At 47.8% G+C, this 15,033-nt stretch overlaps 1 protein-coding gene across 1 annotated transcript; it reads right to left on the bottom strand.

Moving 5' to 3' along the window:
• Positions 1 to 12,975: 12,975 nt before the first annotated feature.
• On the bottom strand, positions 12,976 to 14,742 carry LOC137817924 (uncharacterized). Its single transcript, XM_068621150.1, has one exon. The coding sequence runs from the start codon at positions 14,740 to 14,742 to the stop codon at positions 12,976 to 12,978; it is 1,767 nt and encodes a 588-aa protein (XP_068477251.1).
• Positions 14,743 to 15,033: the final 291 nt, after the last annotated feature.

Consider the following 15,033-nt stretch of genomic DNA (forward strand, 5'->3'; position numbering starts at 1 on the left):
TGATTTTCCAAAAACAAAATTTTGAGATGCTAGCACACTCTCAAAGTTAGATTGGCCTTTAGAAAGCTTATCCACTGTTTTAACAAGATAGTGGACCTTCTTTTCAAGATTTTCGCAATTTTCACAAACTAGAGTATCACACTTGCAAGAGGAGTTTTTGTAAATGATTTCCAGATTTTCAAAATCCACTTTTGAGTTTTCTAAATCCTCTTCCAGTGCCTTTACTCTGTTTTCAAGCCAGCTATTCTTTTCTTTCAACCGATTGTTCAAGAGAGCCAATCGGTTGCTTCTTCATGAGTTTCTTGAAAGGCTTGAAGCAATTGACCATAATTTTCAGAGTTTGAAGAGTTTGATGAACTTACACTACATGAGTCATCTTCCGTTCTGGCCATTAAGCAAAGATTGAGGCTTTTCTTGTTTTGCCTTTTCTTTCTTCTTGCTTGACTCTTTGTCATTGCTTCCTTTGGTTCATGACCAGCTTTGAGTGTCTCCCACATTTCCTTAGCAGTTTTGCACTTTGATATTCTGAAAAATTCATTAGTTTCTAGTGCAGAAGCTATAATATTTTGGGCAGACTTATCAAGCTGAGCCATCTTACATTCATCATCTATCCATTTGGACAAAGGTTTTGTAAAGAAAGCATTTTCCTTTTTGAACTTTGGAATGTAAGGACCATTCTCAATTGAGTCCCAAATTCTTTGATCAATAGATTCAATAAAGATTTTCATTCTTGCTTCCCAAAACTTGTAATTCAATCCACAGAATAAAGGTGGTTTGTAGATTGAAGCACCCTTCTCAAAAGATAGTTTTCCAGCCATAGAAAAAAGATTTTTGGATCAACTTGAATAACTTTCAAGAACCAAGCTCTTGATGCCAATTGTTAGAATATATGACCTTAAACGAGAGGGGGGGTGAATTGTTTAAGAAGGATTTTTGAAAACTTTTAAGCTTAGAATGAAAATACTTCAGAAGAACCTTGATTAAGGATTCAGTTTTTCCAAAACAAACAGCAAAAGCACAAAGCTGGAAAAACAATCGGTTGTTTTAGCGAAACAATCGGTTGTTTATACCAGTTCCAAAATATCAAACTGAATTAAAGAGACAGGGATAGAGAAAAAGTACACAGTTGTTTATACTGGTTCACTCCAATCCAGAGCTACATCCAGTCTTCTCAGAAACCCTGAGGATATCCAGTAAGCAATCACCACTTGATCACTTACACCACAACCAAGAGAATGACCTTGAAAACCTCAAGACACACACTCTCCTTGGCTAACACTAAGATTGCTGATCTTGAACACCTCAAGAACACACAGCCAATCTCAGCAACACACACAAACAAATTGTTCAGCAGTTTACAAAGATTACACTTGTTACAGATGGAAATCTGAAATCAATACAAGTAGAATCCCTATTTAGCACCTTGATCAATCTCTCAACTCTTTATCAATCTCAGAATACTTTGAAAAACTCTTCTTAGATCAAAACTATGTTTCAAGATTCTTAATATATGAAAGCTGTTTTTCAGAATATATCTAAGAATATAGTTTGTTATCAAATCTTAACAAACTCTTAATTGCGTTTAAAATAGATTGGTCAAAGCATTTAATGACTGGAGCGTATACAGTTAAAGCATTTAAAGCTCAGTCAAAGAAAACAGTTTTTCTGTTATGGTTTTAAAACAAACAATCGATTGTTTCCTCGAATCAATCGGTTGTTTTGTTACTTAACAAAAACACCATTCAAAAACAGTTTTCAAACTTTCTCAAAACAGCTAAGTGTAAACAATCGGTTGTTTCGATAAAACAATCGGTTGTTTCGACAAAACAATCGGTTGTTTCAACTTAGTTTGAAAATCATTTTGCTTTGATAAAATTGAGATGCTAATTGCTTTGAGATTTAATCTAAGTGTTGATTACAACATTGAACTACCCCAGAACAAGGCTAAAACCAGCACAACAGCATCAAACAAAGCAGAGGCTTCATCATCCTTCAAAGGATTTGGATTCTTCAAAACATTAAAAACCACTTGGTTCAACAAAATCCACTAAGCAATCAACCCTAGATTACTTACAACACAACCAAAGAAGTGACCTTGATCCCCTTAAGACACACACTTCCTTTGGTCCAGCACAACACCACTAAGAATGCTGATCTAGATCCCCTCAAGAACACACATCACTTCTCAGCAATACACACAAAGTTTCTTTCAAAAGTACAAAGGATTACTCTTGTTATAGAACAAATCTGAAATCAATACAAGATGAAAATCCTATCTCACACTCTTTGATCAATGCAATCTCTAAGCAATTCTCAACTTTTTAAAATCTCAAATCAGTCTTAAAAACTCAAATCTGTTTTTCTGTATTTAAAACAAAGTTGTTTGTTGCATAATCTTAACAAACTATTAATTGCATTTAAAGATTGGTCAAAGCATTAAAAACCAGAGCGTAAACAGTTAGAAAATCATTTAATGCTCATTCAAAGCACAAAACAATTTTTCTGTTATGGTCCGAAAACAAACTGATCCTGCCTGTTGACCGGGACGCAAGAACCTTGCCTCGTCAAACCTGGATCGACTTCTGCGCCGTGTTAGCCTCCGTCCTTCACCGCAATTCACCTCAAGAACCTGCAAAAGACAGAACGGCGTCGCTGCGGCTGATCACGCTCCGACGCCCAAGTCAGCGACTGAACCACCAAATACTAAGAGAAAAACTCAAGAACTCTCTGGAACCGTGCAAAATTCTCTCTCAGCGTACTCAAGACTCGCAAGCGTAAAGAAGTAATCTAAACGTGCGTACCTCAGAAGTTCGTTAGAATCTCTTATATACCTGTGCACTTTCTCTCTCCTGACAGTTACACATCTGGACACGTGGCTCGCATCCAGCTGTACACGTGTCACCATCTGGAGCATCCTTGACTTGGGCGCCGCTTCTTACTCTTCAGGCTTTTTGGCTAAGTTACTTATGCATGACACAACTCAGTGCATAGCTGCCTTAGAGCGTGATCTCTTCTGAGTGGCGAGTTTGGGTGCCTTCGTACACACCTTCCCTGTGGTCTCGCCGCCCGCCTTCATGATCTACTTTACTTGCTTCACCGTGTATGTTCAGGTAAGCTGTCTCCCGACCTCATCCTCTGGCTAGCTAGGAAATGACTATCTGACTTCATCTTCGGCGATGTCCTCCTTTCGGCGATCTCTGATCATTTGGTCGCCTGGGTTTGCATCCGCCGGTTTAGATATGCTAGAGACCGGGGCACGCCAACTTAATAACTGGCGACCACACGAGCCCCCCGACTTCCTTCCCTTCTGCCAGCCATGGGCCCTGCTCAACACGCCTACATAATAGCTCGCTGCCACGTCATCACTTCCGACTACCAGGACGGTACACAAACAATCGGTTGTTTCCACGAATCAATCGGTTGTTTTGGTATGACATCAAGTCAACCATCAAAAACAGTTTTCGTCCTTTCTAAAAACATCTAAGTTATAAAACAATTGGTTGTTTCGACAAAACAACAGGTTGTTTTTCACTTAGTTTGAAAAACAATTTTCAATTAAAAGGTTTGAGAATGCTTATGCTTTGTGATCCTGCCAGTTGACCTAGCGCAAAAGCGTTGCGTCGTCACGAACCTCCTCACCAGCTTGACACCACGTGCCCTTCAAGTCCACACCACAAAAAATCTCTCTCTGAGAACCTGAAAACACAAGATGGCGCCTCTGCGGCCGGTGGCGCTCCGACGCTCAAGTCAGTAACAAGAACACCAAAAAATTGAGAGAAAATATACTCTGCAGAACCGTACTAAAGTGCACACAACCCATAGCAATGAGCCGTAATGAAAAACGTACCTCTGCAAATTCTGTTAAGTTTACCTTTATAGCTAGGTTTTTTCTCTCTCTAGGTAGTTACGCTTTGGACGCGTGGCTCGCATCCAACCCTGCACGTGTCACCATCTGGACTGGGGTCGAAGGTTGTACCCAGCCCTACACGTGTCATCATCTAAGATAGGATAACTCGAGCATCATTTCTATATTGCATCCAACCCTACACGTGGCATCATCTGGGTTGGAGGAACAGGTAGCATCCAACCCTACACGTGTCGTCATCTGGGTTGGGGGTAACTTGAGCGCTATTTCTGAATAGTAGCCAATCACGCGGCTAAGTCTCCCACTCAAGGAGTAAACTGGCAAGTAATGCGCTCTGGAACATCACCAGACAAGGCGAGTATCGGATGCAACTAAATACACCATCTCTGTGATATCCCTTGTCGCGAGTGGCACCTTCCTTACTGCTACGCCATGCATGCTCTGGTTGAGGAGACCTTGCCATTGACGAATGTCCGCTTTGGGAATCCTGTCGCTGATGGGCAAGTTGTCCCCTTCAACCCACTCGACCTTCACATCCCATGCCGACGCAACAATCATCTTACTAAACTTACACGCCTCAACTTGCTCTTCGGAGCCACCTGCATCTTCAACCAGGTATATTGGGAAAAACCGGCGATGTGCTCCTTTCATCGATGTCAGACCACCTGATCAACCATTATTCAACACGTCGATGACACAGAAATCCGGCGACAACCGACTATGTGCACCGCAAAACGCCAATTCCTCGAACGACGATCATGTACACTTCTGAACCATCCCTCTTTCTCTTGTCCACGTGTCCTGCTGAGTACGCCCCACGCCGTCACTTGCCGGACACGTCATCACACCCGGTGACCTGGTCAGTACACAAGCCCCCCAGTCTTGAGCTGCGATTTGATCAGCGAAAAGACTAAAGAGTTGAAATTTCGGCGACCTACGTGGCACTGCGCGTTGGCGCTCATACTGTTTTCTGCTTTGACATTTCACCAAATCCTTCGATCGCGCGACACGTGGACGCATCAACAACTATTACTCATTGTCGTTTGCGCTTCTCGCAACGTTCGAAATTCTTAAAACCTTCGCGCCACTTCACTGTTTCATTATCTTCTTCTTCACTTCAAACCCCCTGAGTACTCTAGAGAAAATACTCCAGCGAACTCTTCGTCTCCTTAATCACCATCTTTCTGAACGCTCTTCTGATCATTAAAAGGTAACTTTTTTATCACTCCCACTGATATTTGTTGCATTTTAATCGGTTTGCATCATCCATTAACTGTCTGGAGCATACGTTGTGGGATGTTTTTCTTGCTTCACTTTTTCTGCGCTTAGGGTTTCTGGATCTTTCTCTGCGAGCCCCCCTTGTCCTCTCTGCCTTCTTCTTTTCTGTTGGGTCCCTCTGCTTTCAAAGTCTCATTTCTTCCCTTTTCATTTTCTTTGCAGCTCTTCCGATGGCTCGCTCCAAAGTTACACCAAACCCTCCTCCATCCCTTCGAGCCAGGTCGTGAGGCCCTCGTCTTCTCGACCGAGCCAATCACAACCACACCCACCTCACACCAGTGCGGTTGCGAGACCCCTTCCAAACTACAAGCAATTGTACCCTTGGGCCTCTTCCGCTTTGCTAAGTGAGACCTCCTCCGTCAATACTGATGTTGATGTCCTCCGCCTCAAGAAAGGTGATCCCGTTCACCTTTCTTTCAGCAAAGAACACGACGACAAGGTGTCCGTTCGTCCTTGCCCTCGTGGGGAACCCATTTGTACTGACAACCAGGGAAGCGACGACGGACCCTTTTGCTTTATCTATGCCACCATGTTCAAAAAAGTCAAGCTTCGCTTTCCCTTCACTCGCTTCGAGAGGGAGCTTCTGACGGAGCTTGACATAGCCCCCGCCCAGCTTCATCCCAACGGCTGGGCGTTTGTTAGGGCGTATCAAATAATCTACGCGCACTTGGGGCATCCGGCTTCAGTGGACGTTTTTCTCTACCTGTTCGAGGCTAAAAACTCGGGTGATCGCCTATGGGTAAGCCTCAATGGGGTTGCTGGGAGGTCCATCCTCTCCATCTTCCATCAATCCTATAAGGACTGGAAAGGGAAGTTCATACGCGTGTGCTGCAACGCTCAAGACCCCACCCTCCTCGACGGTTTCCCCTTGTATTGGGTGAACAAGGGAAAGAAAGAGACCAGCTTCAGGAGGGCAAGGGGGTAGGAGAAGATGGGGGAGCTTGACAAGGACTTATGCAAGTTCTGGAAGGGAGTTGCCTCCTCCAAAGTGACCTTGGCCACCTCCTCCATCATCACCTTTGAGTTCCACGAAGGTCAACTGGATGCCCACATAGGTTCGTCTTTAAGTCCTATCCATGGCTCGAATTCGCCTAACCTTGTTTTTACTTAGGAGCCACTGTTCTGGTTAGCGCATAGTTTTAACTTATTCCATGAATTGACTTACACTGCTTGTTTTCCTATGCCTCATCGCCTGTTGAATATCTGTGCTGGTTTGTAATTGTTGACCTCTTTGTGCAGATATGATGCTAGGAAAAGACAGGATGGCTGAGCTGCGCTCCATAGCCAAACTCCACAAACTTGCGGCGGGCTCTCAAACCGTTCCAAACTCAGTCGCCGAAGCCACCGCCGCCCGAGGCGAGTCTCCGTCGGTGGGCCCATCCAACGTCGCTGCTCTTCCCGCCCCCGAGCGGAAGAAATTACAACCCAAAAGGGCTAAGAGGAAGGCCCCCAGGGTTGTTTCAGAGGATGAAGCTGATGAGAGTACCGAGGACGGGCTGATCTGCAAAAGAAAAAGGGGAGTTGCAATTGAAACGCCAGCAGCTGAGGTCGCCCTCCCTGATTACGTTGAGAATCCCCCCAGCGCCTCCACGCCCTTCGAGTCCGTTGGGGACATTCTTGCTTCAAACGCCTCGACTGCTGAAGTTGCCCCTGAATAGCTTGCTGATACGCAAACTTCCTCTGAAGCTGCGCCGGAAACTCTCGCCTTACCACCGCGCCTCGAGGCTCCTCTCGCCATCCAACCTTGCGAGGGTGGTGGTGAGCACAAACCTTCAGCTCCTCCTACAACTCCAAGCCTTCCAGCTCCTCTCCAGGACGCCTTGAAGTCTTTCACCGTGCGCCTAAGTGCCATGGTTGACGATTGTCTTCCCCAAATCATCGGCGAAGGGCTAAAGCACTCCTTGGAGAAGTTCAAACTTGATAATCGGGTCCAGCAGGAGGTGGCGAGCACCGCGAAAGCCGAAGCCGAGAAGGTCAAGTGCGACATGATGATGGAAGGCTTAGAGTTCTCGCGGGTCGAAAACACTCTCAAAGACGAGCTTTGAAGCGTGCGCAAGGACAATAACGAACTGCGTCGAAAACTGCATGACAAGCTTCAGGAGGCCATCGAGTTGGAGAGCAAGGTTGTCCCCTTGAGGGAGAAGGTTGCGAAGCTGGAGGAGGCAAAAAAGGTCGATGTCCAAAAGATGTCCAACCTGGAGAAGAGGTCGATTGAGAGGGAAACCCTTCTGGGAAAGGTCGAGCAAGATCGGGATAAGGCTTCCCAAGAACTGAGTGAAACTGCTACTGAGCTTGCCTGAGTTCGCGAAGAAAACAGCGGGCTCAAGAAGAAGGCCGACAAGCTCGAGCTTGAAGTCACCCAGGTTCGTGAAGAGAACAGTGGGTTCAAGACGAAGATCGACGAGCTTCAACTTGAGGCTGCCCAAGTTCTCACTTCCGGCTTTGGAGCAGCTTTGGAGCAGTTTGCTTGTAAATATCCCGACCTTGACCTCTCCGAGTTCTCGGTATACAACGAGGTGGTAGATGGCAAGATCATGCCTTCAACATAATTGTTGCTCCCACTTGCCACTTTCGACTTTACTGCCTTGAAAGTCTTGTATTTAAGTTTGACTTGTATGTAATACTCTTCATTCTGCTCAAACTGTTCGATATTCATGTGCACACACACACATATATATATATATATAGTCTTCTAATTTATCTGTTGTGCGATCAACTGGTTGAACTGGCTGGTTTTTTCTCAACTCAATATACTTTGCAAAAATTGGTACTTAACTTTCTGTAAACCACCTTAACTTAAACAAACGGTTACTTTGTAACAATAACGTTTAACACGAAATCACTTACTCGGCAAAAAGGGCGTATGTCGATCTTAGTATCTGAAATCTCTCCCGCCCGATCTGCCAAGGAACAAACGTATTCCTACGTTGTCGCCCAGAACTTCACTGATGCGGCTCTCGCCATGCGATCCTTTTTCTATTTCAATCTCAAGCCATGGGCTTCTGGCGACGTCATCTTCCTTTTAACTGAGAACGTCCCCTACGGGACCACCTCATGACTTCATCTTTGCTCATTTGGAAGGAGAGCTGTCTTTCGGATCTCCCTCTACCTTCCCCGAGTCTTTACCCTGAGATAACTTACATCATTGTTCCCTCATCTGGGGGTAGAGCAACCTTTCGGATCCTTCTCTACCTACCTGAGGTTTAGAACAATGATTTAGGTGGTGAGGTGCCCTCTGCGAACCTCCCCCAACCACCCTTTAACTTCTAATTTAACTGGTCTTACTAGGTCAATATTGGTGTCTCACTCAAGGGGAAAAGAGTTATTCTCCAACCCTCCTTTCCCATACTTAAGATTATTAACACCCTGACTTTTCAGTTTCATCTTGCCTGAACTCACTCGAGGGTGAGAAGAACTTTTCCTGATGCCTCAACTTGCCCAGGGGTTACATCTCCTCCTCCCCTGGATGCACTGAGGGCTTTCAACTTGCCTCAATTTGCTCACGCAAAGTGGTCTTGTGATCTGCTCTTGCCTGTGCTCGCTTAGGGCGAGGAGGGCTTTAATCTTTTCTCACCTAAACTCGCTTAAGGAGGTCTTTGATCTTTTCTCGCCTACGCTCGCTCAAGGCGAGGAGGTCTTTGATCTTTTCTTGCCTACGCTCGCTCAAGGCGAGGAGGTCTTTGATCTTTTCTCGCCTACGCTCGCTCAAGGCGAGGAGGTCTTTTAAATCTCTTTCTCGCCTACACTCGCTCGAGGCGAGGAGGTCTTTTAAATCTTTTTCTCGCCTGGTGGCGGTCAGAAAATTTAATACTTGTGCCTCCGATCGCCGGGTGGCGGTGAGGACTTAAAAAACTTTATTCCTGTGCCTCCGATCGCCACGTGGCGATGAGGACTTAAAACTTAAACTTGCACCTCCAATCGCCGGGTGGCGATGAGGGTTTAAAACTTCGTGTTTCGAAAATTTTGTACTGGATGCATGCGATTTGGATTTACCATTGTTTAAAACTACACAAGGGCAATAAAGTCTCTCCCCACAAGCTTGAAAAACAAACAACATGCAAACTTAATAACTGGGAAACTTCGATAAACTTCGAAACCTTCTTTATTGGGTGGCCTCATTAAAAACCCTCCTTAGGGAAAAAAGAGTGCCCCCTTGAAAAATTGTTTAAACTATTCGAGTTAATTGCTACTTACAATGCCTTAACTGTAGTAAAACTTGAGATGGGTGGCGTTCCAAGTGCGAGGAATCGCCCCTCCTTCCAGCGTCTCCAAGCGGTAGGCGCCGTTCCCGAGTGCTTCGGTTATTCTGAACGGTCTTGTCCACTTGGGTGACAATTTGTTCTCCATCTAGTACTGGTGGGCCTTCCTCATCACCAAGTCGCCATCTCTGAATTGCCTCAGCTTTATCTTGGAGTTGTATTTACGCTCAACTCTTCTCTTTACTGCCTCGGCCTTCACCCGTGCTTCCTCCCTGACCTCGTCCAGCAAATCCAAGTTCATTCTCCTTTCTTCATTCGAGTCTTCCACCACGAAGTTCTAGAATCTCAGCGAGCTTTCCTGGATTTCGACTGGAATCATCGCATCACATCCATACACTAAGCTAAACGGGGTTTCATGGCTTCCCGATTGCTCAGTGGTATGATATGCCCACACTATGCAGGGAACTTCCTCAGCCCAAGACCCCTTGGCCTTTTCCAACCTCTTCTTCAAGCCTCTCAGCAGAACCCGATTAGCGGACTCCACTTGCCCATTCGTTTGCGGGTGTTCCACGGAAGCAAACACCTGTTGTGTCCCGATGTCCTCGCACAGCTTCTTCAACAGGTGGCTTGCGAACTGAGTCCCATTGTCTGATACTAGACGCTTGGGCATGCCAAAACGACACACAATATTCTTCCACACGAAACTCTGGATTTTGTGCGCGGTGATCTGGGCTACTGGTTCTGCCTCAATCCATTTCGTGAAGTACTCGATCGCCACAACCAAATACTTCATTTGCCTGATCGCCAACGGGAAGGGTCCCAGAATGTCGATTCCCCACGTGTGGAGCGGCCAGGGGCTGTAGATTGATTTCAACTCTTCTAGGGGCGCCTTGTACCAATCGGCGTGCTGCTGGCATTGCTTGCAACGCTGGGCATATCTCTTGCAATCTTCCCTCATTGTGGGCCAGTAATAACCTGCACGGACAGTCCTTGTCGCCAGAGCTCGACCCCCGATGTGGCTCCCACAAATCCCTTCATGGAGCTCGGCCCTAATTCTCGTGCACTTTTCTCCGTGTACACATACAAGAAGAGGGTGTGTGAATCCGAACCTGTACAACTCGCCGTCGATGAGGGTAAACTTGCTGGAGCTCTTCTTTATCTTTCTGGCTTCCGTTGAGTCCATTGGAAGCACGCCATCTGCCAAGTAGCGTTGGTAGGGCGTTATCCTCGTATCTGGCTCGTGGATAGCGCAAACTTGCATCGTTCTTACCTCTTTCACTGGGCGCGCCCTGACCCTCGGCGTCCTCAAGGTCTCCTGCGTTAGAGATCTATGGCCCCTTGCCGTCCTTTCCGTCGATTTGCAAACGTGAAGGACCTGGTGATCTGCGACAAAAGCCCGAGGAGTCTTCAAAGTTTCTTGAATAACGGTCCTCTGTCTGCCCCCCTTGCCCGAACTGGCAAGCTTGGCTAGCAAGTCAGCTCGGCCATTCGGCTCTCTTGGCATGTGCACCACTTCAAACAAAACCAAAGATCTCCTTAGATCTTGCACGTACTCCAGGTAGGCTGCCATCTGCGGATCTTTGGCTTGGAACTCGCCAGTTACCTGCCCAGTGACCTACAACGAATTACTCTTTGCCATCAGCACCTTTGCCCCCATCTCCTTTGCCAACAGAATACCGGCGATCAAAGCCTCATACTCTGCTTTATTGTTGCTTGCTTTAAAACCAAACCTCAGTGACTGCTCTATCAACACACCGTTGGGTCCCTCCAAAATAACCCCAGCCCCGCTACCTAGCTGGTTAGACGACCCATCCACCGAGAGCACCCAACGAAAATCATCCTTGGCATTTTGCGCTGTTTCGGAAGACAGCTCGACCACGAAATCAACGAAGATTTGCCCCTTGATCGGTCCCCGGGGCTCATAGTTGATGTCAAATTCCGACAGCTCCACCGCCCACTTCACCATTCTTCCAGCTACATCTGGTTTCTTCAAAACCTTATGGATGGGTAAGTCGGTCATTACCAACACTGTAAAGCTCTGGAAGTAATGGCGCAGCCTCCTCGCCGAAAATACAACCGCCAGCGCCACCTTTTCCAAGGCCTGATACCTCACTTCTGGGCCTTGCAGCACCTTGCTAACAAAATAGATGGGTTTCTAGACCTGATCTTGATCCTGGACGAGCACCGCGCTTATTGCCCTCTCAGTTATGGCAAAATACAGCCTGAGGGGTGTTGCTGCTTGAGGTTTGCATAGAACTGGCGGGCTCGCCAAGTATTCTTTGAGCTTTATGAAAGCTTCTTCACACTCCCTCGTCCAGACAAACCTGTTATTCCTCTTCAAGCATTGGAAGTATGGGTGGCCCTTCTCTCCGCTGGCAGATACAAATCGGGACAGAGCGGCCATCCGTCCCGTGAGCTGCTGTACTTCCTTCACGGTGGCGGGACTCCTCATCGCCAATATGGCGGCACATTTTTCGGGGTTGGCCTCGATTCCCCTCTCCGACAAGAAAAATTCCAGAAATTTCCCTGCCTCCACGCCGAAAACACACTTCTCAGGATTCAGTTTCAGCTTGTACCTGGCTATGGTAACGAACAACTCTTCCAAATCGGCGACGTGCCTGCTCTTTTCCAGGGACGTCACGACCATGTCGTCAACATATGCCTGCACATTCCCCCCGAGCATAGGTGCGAGCACCTTGTCCATTAGCCTTTGGTACGTGGCCCCTACGTTCTTCAGCCCGAAAGGCATCACCTTGTAGTAAAAGCATGACCTTTCCGTCATGAAGGCAGTCTTTTCTTCATCCATGGGGTGCATTTTGATTTGGTTGTATCCTGAGAAGGCATCCAGAAAACTGAGTAACTTGCACCCTGATGCACTGTCTACCAGGGCGTCTATACTCGGTAAAGGATAAGAATCCTTTGGACAGGCCTGATTCAGATCTGTGATGTCAACACACATCCGCCATTTTCCGCTACTCTTCTTGACCAGGACGACATTGGCGAGCCATTCTGGATATTGGATCTCCCTGATGTGGCATGCTGCAAGGAGTTTCTGCATTTCGTCCTTGATCAACTGCCTTTTTTCCTCGTTGAATTTTCTCCTTCTCTGGCGGATGGGCCTGACTTGGGGATCCATTGCTAAACGATGGCACAAGAAATCGGGGTCGATCCCCAGCATGTCTGAAGCGGACCACGCAAATGCATCCAGGTGTCTACTTATCACCTTGGCGATTTGGTCTTGTGTCTCGCTGTCTAAGGTTTTCCCCAGTTTAAGCGTCTTGTCGTTGATCTTCTTCTCAAGCCATTCCTCCACTGGCTGAGGCTTCTTTTCGCTGGCGATCAGCGCCCTCGCGATACCTGCTTCCCTGGCGGTCTCCGAGCAGTTTCTCTCTCCCTCCACCCGGGCGACGCTCTCGGACCTCGCCTCGATATCTTCCATTGGCACATCGCCCTCGGCGGCCATCTCCAAGGCCGTATCCGAAACTCGCCGGTTTTCCCGCGCAGGGGGCAGCGTTGTGGTTACGTGACATACAGATCTCTTGTTCTTGAGGCTGTTTTCGTAGCACTTCTTCGCCTCCTTTTAGTCAGAACAGATGGTGATGATCAAACCTTCCATAGACGGTAGTTTGACCTTCATGTGCCTTGTTGAAGGCACAACTCCTGTCCTGTTGAGCATTGGCCTTCCCAACAGTATGTTGTATGCCGACGGAGCGTTTTCTCTGTTCGTGAGGCCAAACCATCTGTGAACGTCGTCCTTAACTCAATATACCCCCTGACCTCCACTTGATCGCCGGCGAAACCGTACAAGCAGCCCCCATATGGCCTCAGTTGATCGGGGGATAGTTGTAACTTTTCAAAAGTCGGCCAAAACTTTACATCTGCCAAGCTTCCTTGGTCGACCAGCACCCGGTGGATAGTCCTTCCCGTCGTGACAAGCGAGATCACAATAGGGTCGTTGTCGTGAGGCACAACATCCCTAAGGTCTCCTTTGGTGAACATGATGTCCACGTCGGGTGAGTGATCCTCAAAAACTTCCACTGACATCACCGACCTTGCATACTTCTTGCGCTGCGATGCAGTACACCCTCCACCTGAGAATCCACCAGCTATGGTGTGGATCTCACCGTGAATGGGCACCTCGTGCTGCTGTCCTTCATTGCCCGCCGGTTGGGAACCTGTTGACTGGCCCGCTTGCTTCTCCAGCAAGTAATCTTTCAAGAATCCATACTTGACCAACTCGGCGAGTTTTTGTCCCAAAGCCAAACACGAGTTGATAGAGTGGCCAAAGCTCTTGTGGAACTCACACCACACGTCCGGTTTTGGTCCCAAAACCTTTTCCGTCGTCTTCTCAGGCACCTTGAGCTTGGCAGCAATGTTAGGGATGACGATCAGATCGGCTAACCCCATCACGAACTCATACCTTGGAGGGCGATTAGTCTCTCTTGGCCGCCCCGGCCCCTTCCCCTTATTCTTCTTAGGGTCATAAGGATGGCGCATCCTTTGGTCCCTCTTCCCCGCCGCCGCCTCCATTACCCTCTGCGGCTGGGCCCTTGCCTGGGCGCGCGGCTTGGTTGGGGCCACGTTTCCCCTTTTCTCGGTGACTTCGCTCTCAGCGGCGATGTGAGCCACGGCACGTCGCTGGATTTCAGCGAACGTGGCGAGGTGACTCCTGATAAGCGACTTACTAAAGGGCCCAGGTAACACACCCTTTTTGAAGGCGTGTACAAACAATTCTTCATCTTTGCCTGGCAAGCGGACTATCTGAGCTCTGAATCTGTTCAGGAAATCCTTAAGGGACTCCCCTTGGTACTGCCTCACGTCGAACAGGTCGTAAGACACCAACGGTGGTGCTTTGTTCACTATATACTGCTCAACAAACATCTTGGAAAACTGCTGAAATGTGGTAATGTGGCCAGTAGGCAAACTGACGAACCAGTCCAGCGCTATCCCACTAAGAGTGCTCATGAACACCTTACAGTAGACCGCGTCCGACCCCCCCGAGAGCATCATCTGGGTGTGAAACGCCGTGAGATGAGCCACAGGGTCCTCCAGACCGGTGAAAGACGCCTTCACCGCCACCGTATTGGCCTGGACCACCGAGTCCATGATCTCTTGAGAAAATGGCATGGGAAAGCTATGCGGTGGGGATGGGGGTGTAGGTCTGTCCCCGACCGCACGCTCCTCCCGCTCTTTGAGAGCTTTACGCAACTCTTCGTTAACCCTGTTGAGCTCCTCATTCCTAGCTTGCGAGGCCACCAGCGCCTCGTGCATTCTTTCTTGTTGAGAACGTGATGCAACTACGTTCTCCTGCAGCTTCCTCATCATATCCATCACCTGCGTCATAGACACAACATCCTCATCTGTTGGCGGCGCGACTGAACTAGATCGCGTTGTCCTCATCCTTACTCAGCAACTCAAAGAAACTCCAAACGAACGGTGAAAACTCCAGAAACCGACTGCGACAGCGAGCAGTGGAACAGAAAGCACCAAAACTTCAACAAACACGAACTATGGTTGGGAATCACCTTTTATACGGCCCCCGGTGGGCGCCAGATGATCCTGCCGGTTGACCTAGCGCAAAAGCGTTGCCTCGTCACGAACCTCCTCACCAGCTTGACACCATGTGCCCTTCAAGTCCACACCACAGAAAATCTCTCTCTGAGAACCTGAAAACACAAGATGGCGCCTCTG

Source organism: Phaseolus vulgaris, chromosome 10, assembly GCF_000499845.2.
Source record: "Phaseolus vulgaris cultivar G19833 chromosome 10, P. vulgaris v2.0, whole genome shotgun sequence".
In the NCBI taxonomy this organism is placed as follows: Eukaryota; Viridiplantae; Streptophyta; class Magnoliopsida; order Fabales; family Fabaceae; genus Phaseolus; species Phaseolus vulgaris.

Coding starts and splice junctions, on each gene's coding strand:
- LOC137817924 (XM_068621150.1), bottom strand. CDS start 14,742: ATGAGGACAACGCGATCTAGTTCAGTCGCGCCGCCAACAGATGAGGAT.